At 40.1% G+C, this 23,935-nt stretch overlaps 1 protein-coding gene across 2 annotated transcripts in view; it reads left to right on the top strand.

The window, feature by feature from the left end:
* Positions 1 to 23,935, top strand: part of Cab39l (calcium binding protein 39 like) — a 105,331-nt gene that overhangs the window by 73,476 nt on the left and 7,920 nt on the right. For both annotated transcript variants that reach the window (XM_070000177.1, XM_070000176.1), the window contains 3 exons: positions 3,520 to 3,579; positions 10,752 to 10,817; positions 19,407 to 19,550. In XM_070000177.1, the coding sequence (XP_069856278.1) occupies positions 3,520 to 3,579; positions 10,752 to 10,817; positions 19,407 to 19,550 (270 nt within the window). The remainder of the gene's footprint in view (positions 1 to 3,519; positions 3,580 to 10,751; positions 10,818 to 19,406; positions 19,551 to 23,935) is intronic.

Genomic DNA, 23,935 nt, shown 5'->3' on the forward strand with positions numbered 1-23,935 from the left:
GAAAATACATACTCAATGAATTATACCTATTTAAAAATAGCCCTGTTACCAGATGTATGACTCATGCCTATAATCTCAGCACTGAGGAAGCCAATGCAGGAGAATCCCAAGTTCAAAGCCAGCCTGTCCTACATATTAGGAGCCTGTTTCCAAAAAAGTGGGGGGAGCCGGGCGCTGGTGGCTCACGCCTGTAATCCTAGCTACTCAGGAGGCTGAGATCTGAGGATCGCGGTTCAAAGCCAGCCCGGGCAGGAGAGACCCTGAGACTCCTATCTCCAATAAACCACCAGAAAACCGGAAGTGGCGCTGTAGCTCAAGTGGTAGAGCACTCGCCTTGAGCTGAAGAGCTGAGGGACAGCGCCCAGGCCCAGAGTTCAAGCCCCACGACTGACCAAAAAAAAAAACAAAACAAAAAAGTGGGGGGGAGGAGGGGGAAGGAGATATTTTTGTTGTTTTGTGTGTGTGCTGGTACTGGCACTCATAATCAGGACCTTGTGCTCTTGCTTGGCTTTTTCCCACAAGGCTGAGGTTCTACTACTTAAGCTATATCTCCACTTCTGTGTAGACCCCTTTCTCAATAACAAGATTCTTTACAATCATCTCTTTTATCTCTCCCTCCAAGGGAGAGATAATTGAATGGCTTGAATTCCTTCTCTTGGCCACCTGATTACCTATATGTCCCTGAGCTAAGTTAAGCTTTGAGTTTCATTTTCTTAGTTTGTGAAATGACGAAAATAATCCCTGTCTCACACAGTTGTTACAAAGATTAGAAATAATCCATCAAGTATAATAATGTTTGGTACACTACTCAGCAATTCACAAGCCCTTAGTAAGTGGCAACAGCTACTGGCTTGACAGTCTCATCCATCCCTGAGAATATCTATCACTCTTCCCCAAGTTTCTCCTAAACAGATCTGCTAGAAATGTCAAGGTGAGATTTTACTGTAATTTTTATATAATTATTAAACTATGCATATCTTAGCAATATCCAATCAGAATTATTAAGTACTAGGATAAAAGAACACACTACTTCAAATACTATTAATTTGTTATTTTTTACTTATTTTTCTATATGCTAGTACTAGGGCTTGAACCCAAGGCCTGGGCACAATCCCTGAACTTTTTTGCTTAGGGCTAGCATTCTACTGCCACACTCTACTTGTAGTAGTAGTAGTTGTTGTTGTTGTTTGATGATTGACTAAAGATAAGAGTCTCATGGACTTTCCTACAAGGCTGGCTTTAAATCACTATCCTCAGATCTCAGCCTCCTGAGTAGTTAGTATTATAGCTCAGAGCCACTGGCACCCAGCTATGTTTATTTGTTTTTTAACTCTTTTAAATTTGACCTTTTATTCTTGACCATTTTCTTATATATGATAAGGTTCTTCCAGTTTTTGCATATATATACTTATATATGTACATTTGAGGACTTATATATCTTATAAACACACTCAAGCTGGGTATATGTCGCAGAGACAGACAGAGGGCTTCTCATATGTTGGCTATGTCCATCATATATTTGTTGAAGGAATCCTACTTTATCATATGATATTTTCTTATTTTGGGTTTGGTATTTTTAAGTTATTTCTTTTTCTTTTTTTCTTCTCTACACTCCTCCACCCTCTCTCCCCCTTGCTCTTGGAACTTGAAGGGTCTGGTTCTATTTGGGTCCTAACTCTGACTTGTCTCCTTTCTCCCTAGGACTGCACTAGTACATAAAGACCTTTCTAGACAGCAGTGATTAGTCAGTGCTCTGCTGCAGCTGTGGAAGTGCCCAGTCCTTACTCTGCACCTGATGATTGTAACAGGTGGAGAGCTCCCACAGTGTCTGTGGTAGCCTAGAATGACAGCCCTTCTGCACCAAGTTAGCTCAGAAAATCCCCAGTGCTGCTTAGTGTAAGAGCACCCATTTAGATAGTGTGAAGCCCTGAGTTCCAACAAAAATATCACCACTAAGAAAATAGCTGGACGTGGTAGCACATGCCTATGATCCTAGCTATGCAGGAGGCATAGGTAGGAAGATCAGACCCCTAAATACCAATAATAATTACATAAAGTAAAATACAAAGACGGTAGCTGTGGCTCAGTGGTAGAGTTTTGCATAGCATTCACAAGCTTGAGTTCAGTGCCCAGCACCAAGGGAAAAATAATAGGTCAAAAATGCTTTGCCTTTTCTATGACGTTATATTGCGACGTACTTTTGGAATTTTTTAATTAAGTATGCATTAAAGTATAAGGCTTTATCTTGGGAAACATTTAAAAGATATTTTTCTTAATTAAATTCTACACAGCACCTCAACAGGATATTTAGCCTCTAAGCATACAAAAGGGATTAGGTCTTTCACATTAAGGTAAAATAAGGATATTACTAAGGCATGAGATAAACACCCAAAAGTTTCATGCTTTTGTGCAGTTTTCTGAAAGTTTGTATCTGTAATAAGATAGAAACAATTCACCCCATCTGTGAAAGGATGCTTTGTGACACTTAATAACTTGCACTATGCACTCAACAGAAAACAGACAGGAAATATCTGAGATAGCCCTGTTAAATGTCATTTCTATATTTCCCAGGGTCCAAAGCACCTCCTAAGAGTGGTTAGGAAAGTAATGAGAAGTTAAATCCTCAAAAATATGTTAAAATTTTGAGGTAAAGTTTTACACCATTCACTTTTTTTTTTTTTTTTAATGAGAGCTAGGCACAGTGGCTCACACCTAATTCTAGCTATTTGGAAAAAGAGAGCAGAAGGACTGAAGTTTGAGACCAGCCCAAGCAAAAAGTTAGTGTCCTATCTCAACAAAAAGGCTGAGCACAGTGGCATGAATCTGTGAACCCAGAAGGATCATTGTCTATAACTAGCCCAAGACAACATATGTGCGACCTTACTTTAAAAATAAACTAAAGCAAAAAGGGCTTAGAAATGTGTCTTCATTGGTAGAGCACCTACCAAGCAAATGTGAGGACCAAGTTCAAACCCGCTAGGAAAAAGAAGGTTAAGCCAGGCCTAATGGCTTGTACCTATATTCATTCCCAGCATGCAGGAGGCTGAGGTGGTTCATGTTCAGGAGTTTGAAACTAGCTTGAGAAATAGTAATACTTGTCTCAAAAAAAAAACAAAAATAGTTACTAGTGACATTTTTTAGCCTTACATTTTATTTTAATTTTTATTATAACTGTAGAGTTAATAGTTGAAGAATCGTACTATAAATTCAGTTCTTCTGTGTCATATTTTACCAGTTACTTATTTCTATGATAAATCTAATAGTAATGGAAATTAACAACACTAGTTTAATAATGTATTGTTTGTTTAACCTGAAACAAACTTGTATTTCTCATCATAAACTACAATAAGAATGGAATCAATTTGGTGGTGTAAACAAAATACTCTTTGCAGCTTTTACATGTTTTAAATTAATGGATTTCTCAAAATATAGAAATAAAGACTTATTTTAAATTTTAGTTAACTACATAAAATTTACTAGCGATAGTAATTTTGTTTTACTTGCTTGTTCTCTTTCTAGGATTTATTAACCAGACATAAAGTGTTGGTTGCAGATTTCTTAGAACAAAATTATGACACTGTAAGTATAAATCATTTTTAAGACTATACATCTTTCTTTCTTCCTTTTGTTATTAAGGAGTTGGCTGGGGTCCTTTTGTTACACTCGGATAGAAATTGTGAGTATGTGATGTAGAGTTCTTATAGTGTCTCTTATTCTTTTTTATTTTTAAATTTTATTTTATTGTAAAGATGCTGTACAGAGGGGTTACAGTTACAGGAATAAGGTAATGAGTACATTTCTTGTCAAGCATTGTTAACCCCCTTCTTTGTTTTTCTCCCACTATCCCTTCCCTCCCCTCACTTCTCCCCCGCACCCAGAAGTTGTAAAGTTCATTTCCAACATAGTTTCTTGTGAGTATCATTGTTGCAATGGATCATCCTGTGTCCTTGTTTCAGCATTTTGTTATTCCCCTTCCCCTTCCCAAATTAGATAACTGTATATACAAGATGTACCAAAATCAAGTACAAGTATGTTTTCTCCCCATAGTGGGGAGAACATACAAAGGAAACAAAAAAAATCACATAGTACATTAAAAACAACAACAACAACAACAAAGACCTCTTGTGTCCATATCTTGGGGTTCATTTCCCTTCACATCATCTTATATGGTCATACGTACATAGCTTTTGAGTTTTCTGCTCATCTGATAAAATTATCCTAGACATATTATTTCCCTCATTATTGCAAATGAGGGAAACCATAGTACCTATATTTCTTTGGGTCTGGCTTACTTTACTTAATATGATTTTTTTTTCAAAGTTTTTCCATTTTCTAATGCTGTGTCATTCTTTCTGATGGAAGCACAGAATTCCATCATACATTAGTGTCTCCTATTCTGAGTCTTTGTGTGCCAAAGGCTTATGGACTGTTTTGACAGACACAGAGGCTTGCAAGAGCTTCAAGCCCCAAAAGCTAGAGAATTAGGACTCCAGACCTTATAAGCAGAGAACTACAGATCTATGTGATCAGAAGCTTACTGCTTTTGGTTTGAATTGCCAGAGACTCAGTACTCAATAGCTAGCAAAATCCTCAGCTCTGAGCAGCACCTAACACAGCGGCATTTAGCAAAACTCAGGGTTGCTGGTGTTACAGTTCTCAAGCTTTAGGCATTTGCAATTTCCCAGCATTCAAGGCATGGCAAATCTTGGGAACTCATCCAGTGACCAGGACCTTCGCTATACTTCCACTGTCCTTCAACATCTGCCACACTCTCCACTACTGCCACTTTTGCTGCCATCTTCTTTGTATTATCAGGTTAGCATATTCTATTTATGACTAAAGCCACAAACAGGCAAGAAAAGACCATTTGGGCCTAATATTACAATGATATAACAATATTACATGAGGCAATCGGGTGTTTCCCTTTTTCTTTTCTTTTCTTCTTCTTCTTTTTTTTTTTTTGTCAGTCATGGGGCCTGAACTCTGGGCCTGTCCCTAGCTCTTCAGCTTAAGGCTAGTGCTCTACCACCTGAGCCACTTCTAGCTTTTTCTGCTTATGTGGTGCTGAGGAATCAAACCCAGGGCCTCATGCATGCAAAGCAACACCCTAACACTGAGCCACCTTCCCAGCCCCAGTGTTTCCCTTTTGAATCGAGTTGAATATCCAGCTTATTAGCCAGATTTGGGGGGATGGGTGTGGCATGCAAATTAAGGAATATATTTGTACCAATCTCAGCACTGCTTCAAGTTCTACTAATCATAGGCTTCTTGCTGTGTAACTACCAAGTAACGTCCTCTCCCATCTTGAGTAAGAATAGCTGTAGGGTCATTTAAGTTTCATTGAGGCTTGTCTTGCCTGGGATGCTACCTTTCAAAGCCATTGAAAGTGGTCTGGTGTGGTTGTGACTGAAACAAGGACTCCTGGAGCAGGAAGTCCTAGCATCAATTATAGTGGTCCTTACTGGTAAAGTGTTCTCAGAGTGTAAAGAATCTAAATCAGCCATGCTGCCATGATAGCACTCTGACTAGTTGCCCCAGGAAAAACTTCTCAGCTCACAGTTCCTCACTCCAGGCTGCCAGGCACAAGTGAAGGATCTCCCACTGCCATTCAAAGGCCTGAACTTAACCACAGGTGGTGGGCTGGGGATTGCAGGATGCTTACAGTGGAGACTTTTGAAAAAAAGAAAAAAAAGCTCAACATAAAAAACATTCTGAACAGCATTTAACAATGCCTCATAGCATTTGACAATATTTAACAATGGTTAGGGGCTGGGAAGGTAGCTCAGTGGTAGAGCGCTTGCCTTGCATGCAGGAGGCCCTGGATTCGATTCCTCAGCACCACATAAGCAAAAAGAAAAAAGCCAGAAGTGGCTCTGTGGCTCAAGTGGTAGAGCACTAGCCTTGAGCTGAAGAGCTGAGGGACAGCGCCCAGGCCCAGAGTTCAGGCCCCACAACCGGACCCCCCCAAAAAAAAAGAAGAAGAAGAAGAAACAATAGTTAGCCACTGCTTTAGTCTCTAGGGAGAACTAGATCCTATCTGTCTCACTTTCTCATCTTAAATATTTAAGCAATCATTCTTATCATGCATAAGTGAAATAAACCATACTCAGCCATATACCTGATAATTTAGGAAAATTGAAGTTGGTAGGAGGTCGGGGTTCTCATCTTTCACATCTCTTTCTGTTGTGCTGCGGAGCTTCCAGTAATGACTTGCTTACTTTGATCTTGAATAGAAAAACTCAGGAGTATAAGTCAGTGATAGTGTTTGCTGGTCATATAGAAGATCTGCCCTAGTACAATCAAAAAATAGTAATAAGATGGGCACTGGTGGCTTATACCTTTAATCCTAGCTACTCAGGAGGCTGAGATGTAAGGATTTTGTTTTGAAGCCAGCCTGAGTGGCAAGGTCTGTTAAACTCTTATCCAATTAATCATGAAAAAGCCAGAATTAGCTCAAGTGGTAGAGTACTAGCCTTGAGCAAAAGAAGGTCAGGGACAGTGCCCAGGCCCTGAGTTCAAGACCCAGGACCAGACAAAAAAAAAAGTAATAATACTTGTTGGTGAAAGACAGTAGATAATCTTGCACCTTACTAAAATAATTTTACTTAGTTTTATAAAATTAGATTTACTTAATAACAGAAATACCCTCTTAACCAGGTGCCAGTGGCTCATGCCTGTAATCCTAGCTACTCAGGAGGCTGAGAGAGATTCTTTTTTTTTTTTAATTAATTTTATTTTATTTGTGAACATACTGTACAGAGGAGTTACAACTACATGGGCAGGATAATGCATACATTTCTTACCAAGCATTGCAGCCTCCTCCTTTGTTTACCCTTCACATCCCTTCCCAGCCTCCCAGTTATGAGATTCTTACCTACAATTAGCCACCAGAAAACCAGAAGTGGCGCTGTGGCTCAAGTGGTAGAGCGCTAGCCTTGAGCTGAAGAGCTGAGAAACAGCACCCAGGCCCAGAGTTCAAGCCCATGACTGAAAAAAAGAAAAAAAAAAAAAAGAAATACCCTCTTTCAACTTCTCCAATGGTGAATTGAACACATATTTTTCAGATTCAGCTGAAATGTCTCTCTTCTAGGATGCTTTCTCTAATCCTACCCTTTTCCCAAAATATCTTCTCTCATTCTCTTTCACCCACTCCAATTTTTAACAATTGTATTATTTTGGTCTGTAAGTGTTTTTCTGGCTGCCCCTGAGCAGCTCAAGTGGCAGAACCTCATTTGTAGATCTTTAAAGTCTGCTTACTTGCCTTGCTTCTAGACTGGATTGTCCTCTTTACTAACTCTGTGGTCCTGGACACATTACTGCATCTTCTGTCAGATATATCTTACATCAGAAGGCTCTTGATGGAATTTGATAAGATTTGAATATTTTAGCACAGAGTTGTGATAAGTACTCAGTATTAGTTTTATCATTATTTATTATATCCTTAATAAAATCTAACTTTAGCAGGGCACGGGTGGCTCACGCCTATAATCCTAGCTACTCATGAGGCTGAGAAATGAGAATCGCAGTTCAAAGCCAGCCCTGGCAGGAAAGACCGTGAGACTCCTATCTCCAGTAAACCACCAGAAAACTGGAAGTGGCGCTGTAGCTCAAGTGGTAGAGTGCTCGCCTTGAGCTGAAGAGATGAGGGACAGCACCCAAGGCCAAAGTTCAAGCCCCATGACTGACAAAAATAATAATAATAATAATAATATCTAACTTCCTTCCTTATATTGGGTGGTAACTAGTAAGGGTTAGAACAGACCCATGCAATAGCCACCATGGTTTTCCTAAATACATAAAAAATTCAAACGGTATGATTAAGTAGATCATAGCTAGAACAAATCTAGAAACGAAACTATAAATTTGTTCCTATTGATTCAGTTGTCATAGCACAGTGCTGTCTAGCTAAAACATAATGCCCTGCCACAAATATAATCACCATGTGACTTTAAATTTTCTAGTTCGCCAAAAAGGCAAAAAAAAGTTCATTTTAATTATAATAATATACATTTATTTAATCTAGCATATTAATGTATATTAATGATTGAGCTGTTTTATATTCTGTTTTCATAACGAGTCTTTGAAATCTGGTATATACTTATACTTACAGCACATCTCAATTTAAATGCTCAGTAGCAGAAGTGGCTGCTATGGCTCAAGTGGTAGAGTGCTCGCCTTGAGCTGAAGAGCACAGGGACAGCGCCCAAGCCCAGAGTTCAAGCCCCACAACCAACCAAAAAAAAAAAAAAAGTATAGTTTAGGGCTGGGAAGGTGGCTCAGTGGTAGAGCGCTTGCCTTGCATGCCTGAGGCTCTGGGTTCGATTCCTCAGCACCACATAAGCAAAAAGAAAAAGCCGGAAGTGGTGCTGTGGTTCAAGTAGTAGAGCGCTAGCCTTGAGCTGAAGAGCTGAGGGACAGCACTCAGGCCTAGAGTTCAACCCCATGACCGAAAAAAAAAATAAAATGCTCAGTAGCCACATGTGGCCTTATATAAATAACACAGGTTTGTGAGTGATGGGACAGATTATAGCCATGACCCAGAATGATGATCCTGGTGGTTGGTGGAAGCAGTAACACCTGAACTTATTTTTGTTGAGATTTGTTTTACATGTATTAATTTTACTACTCTTTGCATTGCCATCTCCTAGCATAAAAATTGTAATAATATAATATGTTGTCTAAACAGACAACCTAAATATTTATATTGATTCTCAAACCAATATATTTTTTGATTGTTTACTGAGACAGCTAAAGCTGTCTTTGGATTTAGGATCCTCTTGCATTAGCCTCCTAAGTGCTAAGATTATAAATGGGCACTGCCATGCTCAGCAATAAATCCATAAGCTGGGCTTGTTAGTTTGTTTTTGTTTTGGTATGTGTATGTATATGTGTCCTGGGGCTTGAATTCAAGGCCTGGACACTGTCCCTGAACTTTTGTGCTCAAAGCTAGTGCTCTACCACTTAAGTCACAGCTCTACTTTTTGCTTTATTTATTTATTTTTGGTGGCTAATTAGAAGAAAATAAGAGACTCATAGGGTTTTCTGACTGGGCTGGCTTCACACCATAATCCTGACTACCTAGAATTACAGGCATAAGCCACCAGTGCCCAACCAAACCAATAAATTTTAAATATTTGTGTGTATGCTATTATTACCAAACCTATATATTTTATATTACAGGAGTTTATGTCATTAAGGGCAAAAAATAATGTATATAGTATTTATGATATAATATACAATTACTAGTATGCTCATTCTTGAGCTTTTACTTAACCTAACCTTGAGTTTTATATATATATATATGTCTGACAATTTCATGGTTTCACAGACACTGTGTCTGCTGGATTGGCCTGGATACTTACTCTGAGAGAGCATTCATGTTTTCTTCAAATATTTCATACTTATGTAGTCAGTCAGATCTTTTCTCCTTCCTTCCCTCCATCCTTTCCTATTTTAGAGAAGGTCTTACTGTATAGTCTGATCTGGCTTTGAACTCAAAATCATCCTGATTGTAGCTCCCAAGTTCTAGAACTAGACATAGTTCACTGACCATGCTCACTTGACTTCATGTTTCTGGGCTTATGCTGGGACAGAACTAATGGTTGAAGGTCAGGGGATGATAATAGATCCTTCAAAGACATGCCCCTGGTGACCTACTTCCTCTAACTAGGCTCCACCTCCTAACTGTCTACTCAGCCACGAGTTCACCAAAGGATTAATCTGTTGATAAGAGTTGCCATAATCCAATTACCTATCAATAATAACACTAGCTAGAGATCAAATCTTAGACATATGAGCCTTTTTTAATGCAAACCATAACATCCCTTTGTATCTGAGAACTGAACAAATGTCATTTATAAGAAAGAGTATACCATGATTTTAATGTGAGCTACATATTTTAGCTTTTATTTTCACTGTACACACACACACACACACACACACACACACACACACACACACACACACACACACACACACACACACACACACACACACACACACACACACACACACACACACACACACACACACACACACACACACACACACACACACACACACACACCTTCATCCAGACTGCTTGCTCCTCCAGGCAGTGTCTCTGATCAGTATGCCCCAGTTTGCCTAGGGATGCCGTTTCCCTAGCTGCTGTGCTCTGTGTTAAAGTAAAGGATTTAGAACATAATTGGTGACCACATAAGGACACAGGAGCACATAGTGACACCTAATGTGTCAATGTCCATAGCTTCTGATCAGAAGTTCTCCAGGTAGGCCAAATGGGGTTAGCATGGTCAATTTCTCAGCTGTTCACACTGTGGCCTTGACAGTGTGACCCTTCATGAATTGCTGAGTGAACCTTGAAGTGTATTTATTCTTTTCCCAAATTGTTTTTGGGCTCTCACTATCAGGCTTAATAAACAGATTTTTTAAGTATCATAAAATGAATTATCTCATCTTTTTTAATGTTTAATCCAAACATTCTGAGAGCACTCAAAATTATGTTTTTTGAGTTAATTTCTAATTCACAGAACTAAACTAGAACACTATGTCTCCTGTATTCCTTGGCCTTCTCATCCTATAGAAGCTTCCTGTGTAGAGAAGGAAGGTGAGAAAGTGAGCCTCCAGCAGACAGCAATAACTGGCCGGGGGATCAGAACACAGAACAATAAACACAGCCTCCTGAAGATCAGAGCAACTGAGCTAATGAGAACTCACTGCTGCTTTACATGCTTCTATTTTCTTCCCATTAGATTTTTGAAGACTATGAAAAACTGCTGCTGTCTGAAAATTATGTGACTAAGAGACAATCTTTAAAGGTAATACCAAATTCCTTTCTGTCCTTGTTAATTGTTATCTTCTTAGCAAATTGTATCTATTACTGATAAGTAAACACAGACCAATTAATGAATCCTTTTTTGTGTAACCTGAAAAGTATATTTTATATTATGACTGTACTTTGTGGCAAAATAATGTGAAGTGTCATGACTCAGATACTGTTTTTGTGTTTGGGCCAGTCCTGGGGCTTAAACTCAGGGCCTGTCCCTGAGCTTTTTCATTCAAGGCTAACACTCTACTATTTGAGCCACAGTTCCACTTCTGGCTTTTCTGGTGTTAACTGAAGATAAGAGTCTCACAGATGTTTCTGTCTAGGCTGGATCTGAACGATGGTCCTCAGATTTCAGCCTCCTGAGTAGCTAGTATAATAGGCCCTTGCCTCAGATACTATTTTTTGGGGGGGGAGGGGTCGGTCGTGGGGCTTGAACTCTGGGCTTGGGCCCTGTCCCTGCGCTCTTCAGCTCAAGGCGAGTGCTCTACTGCATGAGCCACAGCGCCACTTCCAGTTTTCAAGTGGTTTTTATTTAAGAGTCTCACAAAAAAAAAAAAAAAAAAAGAGTCTCACAGACTTTCCTGCCCAGCTGGCTTTGAACCATAATCCTCAGATCTCAGCCTCCTGAGTAGCTAGGATTACAGGCATGAGCCACTGGCACCCAGCCTCAGATACTATTTTTATTTTTGTTATTATAAAGGTGATATACAGAGGGGTTATAGTTACATAATTAAAATTTTAAAGTAACAATATATATAGTAAGTGAATTTAATGTTAAAGTAGATTTGGAATTTTTCTGCTAAGAAAGAAGACAAAGCCTAAAGTAACTTGTGCAGAACCATAGTTCTCTCCTAGGGAGTATTTTTTTAGTTGAAAAGAACTACTTGGGTGAAGATGGGAATGACTGTCAGAAAGAAGTTCTGTGAGGCTCCTATATAAATCTCTTACAGAAAATAGACTCAAAACAGACCAGGAAGAAAGAAGAGATCCTGTGTCTCCCAATTTTCTCTGTAATCTTAGAGATATCTTGGAGAGTTAAAAAAAAAAAAAGACAAAATATGATACATAAAAGTAAAAACTTGAAATTCTTCTCCAAGTTGTAAGCTTAGTAACTGGTTAAACTCTTCATCTATTTTATTATGAAATGATGTTTATCTCCCAGAATACAGCCTCATATTTATGCCTGGGTTGTCCTGTACTATTAGCCTCCTGGTTATGCTTCCCATGTAGTTGGAATAACAGGCACGCAGTTGAGATGGGGACTCCCTAATTCCCTAACTTTGGGCCAGATGGGTCTCCAATTCCCATCCTCCTAATCTCAATCTGACTCTCCTAGGATTCTGGGCATGAAAGGTACTTGGCCTGGCCAAGAATATTTTCTTAATCACATTTTATTACCAGATCCAATTCTCTCAGTACTCTAGTCAGCTAGTATTTACTGTAGATTTCTTTATATGTCTACTCTTGAACATGTAACATGCTTAAATTATATTTACAACAAAGGCTCTGAACTATGAAACAGCATTCCCTAAGAATTAAAAGAATTATGTTTTTAAAAGTCAGCTGGCCTGAGGGTATAGCTCAGTTGTAGAGCACTTGCCTAGTATGCAAAAATCCCTGGGTTTAGTCCCCAGCACCATAAAAGAAAGAAACTGAAGTAATACATATGTGAGACTACATAATCAAATACAGAAAACTTTATTTTATTTTATTTTATTTATTTATTTATTTTGTTGGTCGTGGGGCTTGAACTCTGGGCCTGGGCGCTGTCCCTCAGCTCTTCAGCTCAAGGCGAGCGCTCTACCACTTGAGCTACAGCGCCATTTCCGGTTTTCTGGTGGTTTATTGGAGATAGGAGTCTCACGGTCTCTCCTGCTCGGGCTGGCTTTGAACCGCTATCCTCAGATCTCAGCCTTCTGCGTAGCTAGGATTACAGGCGTGAGCCACCAGCGCCCGGCTTTATTTTATTTTTTTAAAAGGCAGCATTACACTGAAAAAGAATCTGGAAAAGAGGGTAAAAGATGATATAAGCTGGGTAGTAGTGGTCTATATCTGTATTCCTAGTATACACACAAAAAGATCTCTTATCTAACTACTTAGGATCCTGAGATCTGGAGGATTAGGATTCAAAGCCATCCCATAATTCCTGTCCTCCTTGGTGAATGATGAGGTAGCCATGTGGCCAAGGGGAGATGGGGATCTCCTGAGTGGTAGGGCATGGGCCAGAGCTGTAACTCTGCCCTTCAGATCGTATTTTGATATTCACAAGAAATTTTTGGAAGATAATATTGACCATTGTAGTCAAGCAATTTGATCTTCTAGCTTGTTAAAAGTTCTTGTGTATTATTTACATGTCAGGATGATGACATTCATGACAATCCATTTATTTCTAAATATTGAATACAATTTCTGTTGTTGTTGGTGGTCATGGAGCTTGAACTCTGGGCCTGGGTGCTGTCCCTAAGAAGCTCTTCAGCCCAAGGCTAGCACTCTACCATTTGAGGTGGTTAATTTGAGATAAGAGTCTCACAGACTTTCCTGCTGGGGTTGGCTTTGAACTGTGATCCTCACATCTCAGCTTCCTGAGTAGCTAGGATTACAGGTGTGAGCCACTGGCACCCAGCCCAAATACAATTTTAAGCTAAGGTAATTCTTTGTCTGTGTTCCAGTACTAGGGCTTGAAATTAGGGCCTCATTCTCTCAGATTTTTCACTCATGTGACTCCAGTTCTGGCTTTTTGCTGGTCAACTGAAGATAAGAGCCTTGTGGATTGTCTGCTTGGGCTGGCTTCAAACCTGGATCCTCAGATCTCAGCCTCCTGAGTAGCTAGGATTATAGGCACCAGCCACCAGCCACCAGCTCCCAGCAAGGCCACATTTTTTAGCATTTACTTTATCTGTGATTTCACATTAACTGTGGCCCTCTTCCCCATGTGTCTTTGTCCTTGCTGGTCTAGTGTCTCTCGTAACCAGCAGATCACTTTTCAGCCGGTCGATCAGCACAGTTTATTGAGCCAGTCTGTCAGCATGGTTTATTGTCCTTCTGTACAAATATGCACAAGGTGACCCACCTAGGGCAGTCTTGCAGGTGCTGCTGTCTATACCACAACTTGTAGTTAGGAGGCCAAACTGCCCAAGGAACTCACCTCCAGACAGAGGCAGTGCCTCAGCACCATACCCTCCCACATCTACAGGGCATGCTAAGACCATGCGACAGAATGGTGCATCCTGGTTCCACAGCTGCCTACCTACAGAATGGAATTCACTTACAAGAGTAAGTGAGCTGATTGTGATGGCACATGCCACAGGAGACAGAGGCTAGAGAATCAAGAGTTCAGGACAGCCTGGGATTCATAGGGATACCCTGTCTCTAAATAAATAATAGTGGTTCTAGGGGGAAGGTGGTAACTGGTCTAGTAAACAAAGGTCCACTGGGTAAAAAAGAGCTCATAAACTTCTTAAATCCCTCTTCTTTTTAGTCCAAGTCTGTCAAATATTGGACCAGATCACCTTCCTTCCTGCCTTTTCTTATCATTACCAACTAAATACTTATTACTTGTAAACTAGTTGAAATAGAATCCCACTCATGGTAAGAACTGTGGGTGGACCTTTTATTTATTTGTTTTAGTTTGGGGGGGGGACCATAGAGAGAGAGAGAGAGATGGTAGGGATCAAACCCAGGACCTCATACATGCTAGCAAGTCCTCTACCACTGAGCTATATACCCCTATCCTGGAACTATATGTATTTGTTCAATAAATCAAGCTAAATTCTACAAACAGATACTCCTAGTCATTATTCCTATGAGGCATTATCTCTGGAAGAGATTGAATATTCTCAATAAACATGGGCTTGGGGTATGAATGAGACTGAGTTCTACCAGTAGCATGTATATGTGTTTAAAAACAATAGCCTGTCAACCTAAAGCATATACAATTGGTATATGTCATGGCTCAAGCGTTAGAGCACTTGCCTAGCAAGCTCAAGGCTTAGAATTCAAGCCCCAGTAGTGCAAAATAAAATAAAACAAAGCAGGAGAGAAGCCAGGATCCAGTGGTTTAATCATGTAATCCTAGATAGCCCAGAGGTTAAGATCTGAAGATCAAGGTTCAAAGCTAGCTCGGGCAGATGAATACCCAAGACACTTATCTCCAATTAACCAACAATAGATAGAAATAGAGGTGTGGCTCAAGTGGTAGAGTGCCCTCCTTGAATGAGAAAGCTAAGCAAGAGCACAAGACCCTGTGTTCATTTGTTGCTTTGTATGTCCCTCCCCCACATTGTAACCCCCGCTTTCACTATATTTGATGTCAGTATAACATGTGGAGGAGATGGGGACAAACAAGTCGTTTAAGGATTCAGGTGGACCTGTTGCAACAATGAGAAGTACAAAATGTCATGTCAAAACCAGCTTTACAATGTCGGTGTGGGGGGGGGGAGGGGAGTATAATTGGGTAGGGGGAGGGGGGTAAAATTGGGTGGGGGGAGGGGGGAGGCGGGGAAGGGAAGTGAAGGGTAAACAAAGGAGGAGGCTGCAATGCTTGGTAAGAAATGTATGCATTATTCTGCCCATGTAATTGTAGCCCCCCTGTACAGTATGTTCTCAAATAAAATAAAATACAATTAAAAAAAAAAAAAGAAAGAAAACCATAGGCAGGTGTTAATAAACATAAGGTCGTGCTGAGTTTATTAAAAGAAAAAAAAAAAAAAAAGACCCTGTGTTCAAGCCTCAGTACCAGCACACACACATTTCCCTAGTTCCCACTCCCCCCAAAAAAATAACAAACTCATCCAAACGTGAGGAGTAGCAAATTATAGCAAGATGTACTCCATTTCTGCTATCTGCTCAGTTCTACCATCCAGCCTCTCTTTCCCTTTCCTGTGGTTTCCCAGCTCCAAACTGGAGCAGACACACCTGGTACAGAAATTTCTTGTATCCCTCCCTTTCCAAACTGTTTACTTTATACAAATGCCTTTCTAGTTTTGAGGCATCTTTCCTGTTCTTTAGCCATTCAGAACTGTGACACTGGTTACTTTTCCTGTCCTTAATCCTTAACAGTTAGATGTCTCACACCACATCTATTTGATTTATAATGTGGTAAAAACCAAGGACTAGCTAAATAGTAAAAACAACAACAACAAAAACAGATAAAGCGGGCTGGGAAAGTGTCTCAGTGGTGGAGTGCTTGCCTTGCATGCCTGAGGCTCTGGGTTCAATTCCCCAGCACCACATAAGCAAAAAGAAAAAGCCGGAAGTGGCGCTGTGGCTCAAGTGGTGGAGCACTAGCCTTGAGCTGAAGAGCTGAGGGACAGCGCCCAGGCCCAGAGTTCAGGCCCCACAACCGGACCCAAAAAAAAAACAAAAACAAAAACAAATAAAGCATAGGTAAAACATATAGAAACTGATAAAGATGGTTACTTCAGGAAGAGCTGCATTTTTTTGAATGCCAGATTGATTATAGACAGTGATGTGATGTTGTTCAAATGAACTGATGCCACCCTGATCAAGAGAATAAAAAGGTAAGAACACTGTAAAATGCATTTATACATGAACATCATGTTCTTTTCTCTGATAGACAAATGTTCTGGGGAGTTCTGCTGATGCAATTGTGATTTTTCCTTTTTGGAATTAGATCTGTATAACAGCATATTCTAATCTGATGTAACCATATTTGCATGTGAAGATTCTATTAGATTTTGTATATAGACGTTTCATAATTGTAGAAAATGGGAGGAGTTAGGTTATTATAGTTATCAACTTTGTAAGTAATAAACTGGCTAGAGTTCTACTTTATTTTCTGATCCCAAAGTATTTGCCACCTGCTACTTACATTAATCATATTGTAAGTTTTCTTAGTCTTGGTTTGGGGTGCTTTGGTACCTGGTATCAATAAAAAGTAATTAACAGAAATTTTTTTACCTCGTGTGACAGAGTATAGAACATATTGTCTTCTCAGAGGTCTAGCATTTAATTAATAGCAAGAAACATTATAATTTCAAAGAAGCTTGGTAGAATATTTTATTTCATTGTTGGTATTGGTATAACTGGAAGTTCCACATGTTGGGTCCAGCCACTCATCCCAGTATGCCAAATAAACACCCAAGCAAGGCAAGTGCCAATGGCTCTTGCCAGTAACGCCAGTACTACTCAGGAGATCTGAGGATTGCAGTTCAAAGTCAGCTCAGGCATAAAATGTCCAGGAGATTCTAATTAACTACTAGAAATGGAGCTGTGGCTCAAGGAAGGACCCTAGTTGAGTGTATCTACTATTGTATCTTCTATGTTTTAGTCATCTGATTGCTGTAGCTTTAGGAACTACTTATAGCAGTGCATTCAGCCACACTATTAGAGGGTCTTCAGACATTATTAAACCTTGTGGGGTGTTTTTGTGGTGAGTTTATTTCCAGTCCCAGGGTTTGACCTCAGGGAACAGGGTGCTGTCCCTGAGTTTTCCTGCTCAAGGCTGGCACTCTAACAGTTGAGCCATAGCTCTGCTTCTGGTTTTTTAGTGGTTAACTGAAGATACAATCTCATGGGCATTCCTGCCCAGGCTGGTCAGATCGCAGCCTCCTGTTTACTCAGGAGGGTTATAGGTATGAGCACCAGCACTGGTTTTAGAATAATGTTGCATTTTGGGAACTATTCATCCATCACTATAAAATGTTTTGCTTTACTTTTTTATCTTGGCAGAACCTGGGGTGGTTGTTTTATTGTGTGTGTGTGTGTGTGTGTGTGTGTGCGCGCGCGTGTGAGCGAGCACGCACGCACGCACGAGCGCGCATGCATCTCCCAGTACTGGGGATTGAACTCAGGACCTTGGCTTAGGTACTATTCCTTAGCTTTTTTGCTCTACCACTTGCCACAGCTCCACTTGCAGGGTTTTTTTTGTTGTTTTGTTTTGTTTTGTTTTTTGTAGTTAGTTGGAGATAAGAGTTTCACAGACTTTCCTGCTCTGGCTGGCTTCTTTTTGGTTGGTCATGGGGCTTGAACTCTAGGCCTGGGTGCTGTCCTGAGCTCTTCAACTCAAGGCTAGCTCTCTACAACTTGAGCCACAGTGCCACTTGCAGTTTTCTGATGTTTATCGGAGATAAGAGTCTCACAGACTTTCCTGCTGGACTGGCTTTGAACCATGATCCTCAGATCTCAGACTCCTGAGTAAGTAATGTTAAAGGCATGAGCCACTGGTACTCAGCCTCAGTACTGATGTTTAAACTTTGGGTTTCACAGTTGATAGTTACTACTGCCACTTGAACTACTAGCCCTAGCTTCCCCCCCCTCCCCCCCCCAATTTATTTATTTATTTATTTATTTTACAAAATCTTCCTATACACTAGGCTTATAATCCTACCTATTTGAGGGGCAAAGGTTGGAGGATCATGGTTCAAGGCCAGAGTGGGCATGAAAGTTCATAAGAGTCCATATATATCAACTAATGACTGAGCATGGTGGTACATGCCTGTTACCACAGTTACTGGGGAAGCATAAGCAGGAGGATTGCAGCCTAGGCTTAGTTTGTGCATAGGCATAAACTAAGATTGAACTTTGAAAATAATTGATGCAAAAGGGGCTGTAGGTTTAGCTCAGGTGATAGAGCATCTGTTTACCAAATATGAGGACCTAAGGAAAAGGAAAGGAAAGGAGAAGAAGAAAGATTTCCTACACTTAAATATGGATATGGTCAGGCACAGTGGTACATACCCATATTCCCAACACTTAAGAGGCAAAGGCAGGAGGATTTTAGTTTAAGGCCAGCCTGAGCTAAGTCTCAAAAACAAACAAAAAGGGCTGGGAAGGTAGCCCTGGTAGAACGCTTGCCTTGCATGCATGAGGCCCTGGGTTCGATTCCTCAGCACCACATAAGCAAAAAGGAAAAAAGCTGGAAATGGTGCTGTGGCTCAAGTGGTAGAGTGCTAGCCTTGGGCTGAAGAACTGAGGGACAGTGCCAGGCCCAGAGTTCCAGCTCTACGAGTGGACTCAAAAAACAACAACAACAAACAAACAAACAAACAAAAATCTTGATATGGATTCAGGTCAGTGATTTCTCCCCCTCCCTGTGTTAGATCAGCTTATATACTTAGTCAAGGAAGTGATGGGTAATTGTAGAGTCAGTATTGTTATCCCCATCCTGCCTGAATGCCTATGGAGTAACATATTGTTGTGAAGCAAGATAATTCAAATAAGAGATAAAAAAGTTTATTTCTAGTTATCTCTTCAGCAGCAATGACTGGCTAAACACTTGCATTAAGCTTAAAGCTTAAACTAATAAGAACTACAGTTTTTATACCTGTTCTTTTTGTTTCTGGCATTTGGCTTTGTATTGCCCAGACTGGTCTGGGCTCTTGGGCTCTTGTGATCCTCTCGCCTCAATCTGTCGAATAGCTAGGGCCATAGTTATATACTCTACCCTGGCTTATACCTGTTCTTTAAATAGATACTTAAGGACTCTCCCTAAGCTTTTTTTTTCTTCCTGATACCATTGTTACATTTCTTTGTTATGGTTGAGTGAGAAAAGAGTGAGGTGTATTGAGTAATAAAAGTGATTATAAGATAATGGCTCTGACCTTGAGTTTTCTTGTAGCTGCTAGGTGAACTGATCCTAGATCGTCACAACTTTGCCATTATGACCAAATACATCAGCAAGCCAGAGAACCTGAAACTCATGATGAACCTCCTTCGTGACAAAAGCCCCAACATCCAGTTTGAAGCTTTTCACGTCTTTAAGGTAAAGTATAAGGCATTTTCTTCCCCCAGTTGCAAATGATAAGCTTTCCCTACTTTGTACATTCCTTTAGGCACGAGTGGAGAATAAATAGGTGATCTTTGTGATATGGAGGACTTGGATGAAATTCTAGAACTATTTCACATCTCCAAAAATTTTTTCTTTTAAATATTTATTTACTGATTATTATCTTGCACTGGTTTAATTGCATAAATTCACTAATTCACATCTCTAAAGTTTTCTCTTTTTAGATATTTATTTACTGATTGTATTCTTGCACTAGTTTAATTGCATAAATTCACTACTTAAGTACTGCCATTAGGTTAATTTGCCTCTTACCATTACATATGTATTATAAATTCAGAGAAATTTCCTATGCAGTGACCTATCTCAAGGAGCCTACGAAAATTAAGTGATGGCTTTCAAATTGAAAATCACTGAAAGAAATGAGGTTGTGTCTGCTGTTGAAGGTCTCCAGTACTCACCACACCAGCTAGATGGAAACACCAGTAAAGCTGACCTTTGTGTCTTATACTGAGCTCAGGGCTTCTTTTGCTTCTAAGAAAAAAACTTCAGGATTTCCCTCTGAGAGAAATAAGTCACCATCTTCCCAAAGTTGCTGAAACTACCAGAGATTAAGGTAGAGTCTAGGTCCAGAGTACAGGCTTAGAACACTGCTTAAGACTGGTACTCAACCACTTGAGCCACACCTTCATTTCTAGCCTTTTGCTAGAAATGTAGCTAGAAATGTAGAAACAGCAGTAAAATCTAAAGTCTAGTTTTAAATAGTGGTGATGAGACCTGTGTCACTGTCATCTGGATTGCCCAGAGATGACTTAGGCCAGCTATTAGCTGATGTTCCCCCATTCTTTGCTGGCTTTGAACTGCCTTCCTCAGAAGCCTCCTGAGTAGCTAGGATTACAGGTATGAGCCATCAGCACCTACCCCTCAACACTTTTTTTTTTTTGTAAGTGGGGCTTGAACACAGAGCCTGGATGCTGTCTCTGAGCTCTTTTGCTCAAGGCTAGCACTCTGCCACTTTGAGCCACGGCACCACTTCTGGTTTTCTGGTAGTTAACTGGAGATGGAGAGTCTCACAGACTTTCTTGCTTGGGCTTGCTTTGAACCATAACCCTCAGATCTCAGCCTCCTGAGTAGCTAGGATTACAGGAATGAGCCACCAGTGCCCAACCTCAACACTTTTCTAATGAAGGGACTGTAGAAGGAAGGCTGTGGGCCATGTCATTTAATCTCCACAGAAGTGACCCCTGTCATTTGAGATAAGAGCAAGCTTCATATAATACTGTGCAAAACTACAGTGTTATGGAAGGATTCAGTGGGTGGTTAAAATAGAAGTAACCTGCTTCCATATTCAGATCAGAATTCGGATCCCCTAGTCACTGGACAGCACAGGAACATTTAAAAATAGTGGATCACTTGTTTCTTTGAATGTGTGTGTAAATTGGTCCTACCCTGTACCCTAACAGTGTTCCTTCCACTGAAGCGTGACAACTCAGTTGTCTACATTCCAAAAATAATATTTTGCAATTTTAAAAAAGTAACAGCTGAGCCCTAGAATTTTTCACAGTTCTTTATTAATAGTTTTTCTCCCAAAGTACCTCCTATAAAGGTGCTGAAAATGTGGTACATAGTACAAAGACAGTACTGTGTTTGCTGTGTTATTAGTAGCTCGTTTTCATTAGCTTGCCATTAAGGTGAGGAATTCCAGTAAGATGCCATGTCATGTGCTCTGTAGCTCCACCAGCAGGGTAGGGTATGATGCGAAAGGCCTCCATAGAAATCAGGAGACCTATATTGTCTTGCCTCAGTTGCTCAGAGAGTATCTGTCTAGAGCTATTTCCTCACTTGTAGAAACAGCAGTAAAATCTAAAGTCTAGTTTTAAATAGTGGTGATGAGACCTGTGTCACTGTCATCTGGATTGCCCAGAGATGACTTAGGCCAGCTATTAGCTGATGTTCCCCCATTCTTTGCCCTAATACCCTCTGTAAGTAGCCAAGGATCATGTGTCTTTTTCCATCAAGCCCTGTAGGGGGTAGCCAGTGGAATGAGGCTCACACTCAGAGCTACTAGACCCCAGGCATAGCCAATGCCAGGAATGGTCCTGAGTATACAGCTCCATTTTCTCAGATCTCAGCCATTGCCACAAAAGCCTTTAGCATGGAAGCAAGAACCCCTGTCCAGTTTCTTTGAAATACGAAAGCCAGCCTAAAAATTCAGCTAAAAAAAATATGTGGTGCAGGATCAGTCCTAAACCACTGCAGTGGTTTGTGCTTATAATCCCAGCTACTTGCAAGCATTATCTTTTTTAATCTTCTCAAAACTCAATGAAGTTTTGGCAATGAAGAAGATGAAATACTAGTACATGTTGCAGCATTGGCTGAGCTTTGAAGACATGCTGCGAGGCCAAAGACTGTCACACATAGGATTTCATCAGCATGAAATTTCTAGACTAGGCAAAATTCTGGGGGTAGAAAATAGATTAATAGTTGCCAGTGTTGGGGAATGAGTTGGGGCCTTTCTCTCATCATGCTTGAGGACTCCCTAAATCACATTTCTGAAGCATGTTATATAAACTTAGGGATGCAGGCAATTTAGAAAGGACTCACATGCAGTTCTAGTAGTTAATCTTGTTTGGGGCTTTGCAAAGACTTTTCTGAGTAACTGAAGACAGCACAGCACCAAGAAACAGTTCTGGACCTAATAGTCCAGAAATCTAGTTCCCACAGCTGAGTGGAAGTGTGTCCCATGGTCCATAGCAAGCTCTGGCTGATTTCCAGCAGCCCACTACTCACAGGCAAGCACTCTGCACCTGGGCATAGCTGGCTTTAGTGAGCAGCTGTCTTTACCTTCAGAGTTCAAGAGTTCAGAAGAATAGAATATTTCAGAACTTGAGAACAAACAGCATTGTCTGATGTGGATACTCCAGGGTATAGGCTTAAGTAGAGTTAATCTAATGAGGCTAGTCTAAAACTCCACAGAGGCCTGTTTCCACTAGGAAACAGGCAGGCCTAGTTTGTCCAATATAGCTCCTTTTTTTCTTTTTAAGAAGTATTGTTGTGAGTTATTTATGTAGTTACCACAAAATGCCAGGCAATTTTTAGACAGAACTTCACGGCAACTCCCTTGTAAACAAATGCTAACCAGAAGAGGCTGCTTGGCCCTGTGTATGATTTCCTAACGTACTAATAGGTATTATGTAAACACCAGGCATTTGGGAGAGCAGTGTAAACAAGCCTGAATACTCTTTTCTTAGTAAGTAATAATTTTAGTTTATTGCAATAAAAGTTATATAAGAAAATTCACTATATTATTAATTGCACATCTTGAATTGCACAATTCAGTAACATTTAGTATACTTAGAATAGCATGTAACCATCTCTACTATGTAGTGCCAGAATATTTATCACCCCAAAAGGAACTTCTGTACTCATTAGGCAATCCCTCTCCATTTTCCCTTAGCCCCACCAGCCCCTTGCAGCCACAATCTGCTTCCTGTGTCTATGGATCTACCTGTTTAGGATAACTTTGTATAACACAACCAACTCCACCATAATCAGTATATCATCCCTTTTAATGGCTATATAATATTCTCTAATAGAAATCTAGTCATCACTTGATGAATATTTAGGGTACAGAATAATTAGAGTACAGAGTTTTTATTAGAACAAATAGTTTCATTTTTCTAGAAAGAGAATTGTTCAAATGTTTTACAATCCAATGTTTAACTTCTAAGGAAATGCTAGACCTTTTCACCAGGAGGTACACTATTGTACACTCACCCCATCAAAGTAGAGATTCAAATTTTTTCTCATCCTCACACTTGTTGTTCTCAGGTTGTTTTTTAAAAGTGTAACAATCCGAGTGTAGTTCTTTTTTGTTTGTTTTTTGTTTTCAGTCCTTGAACTCAGGGCCTGGACAGTGTCCCTGAGCTTCTTTTACTCAAGGCTAGCACTCTACCACTTGAGCCACACCACCAATTCTGGCTTTTTCTGTGTATGTGGTACTGAGGAATTGAATCCAGGGCTTCATGCATGCTAGGCAAGCACTCTACCACTAAGCCACATTCTCACCCCTTCAGTGTAGTTTTCATTTACATTTCCCTTATGACTAATGATCTGAGCATTAGTCCATGCTCACTGGCTATTTGTGTATCTTCTTTGGAGAATTTTTATCCAAGTCCTCTGCCCCTTGGATAGGTGATTGGTCTTTCTGTTGTTGAGTTGTCAGAGTTATAGATAAAAGACACTGATCACATTTGTAATTGGCAAATATTTTCTCTCATTCTCTGGATTTTTCTTATTATTCTAGTATCCTTTGATACACAAAAGTTTTAAATAGTGAAGTTGAATTTATTATGCTTGTGCTT

Source organism: Dipodomys merriami, unplaced genomic scaffold, assembly GCF_024711535.1.
Source record: "Dipodomys merriami isolate MVZ:Mamm:240054 unplaced genomic scaffold, mDipMer1.0.p SCAF_56, whole genome shotgun sequence".
NCBI classification, from domain to species: Eukaryota; Metazoa; Chordata; class Mammalia; order Rodentia; family Heteromyidae; genus Dipodomys; species Dipodomys merriami.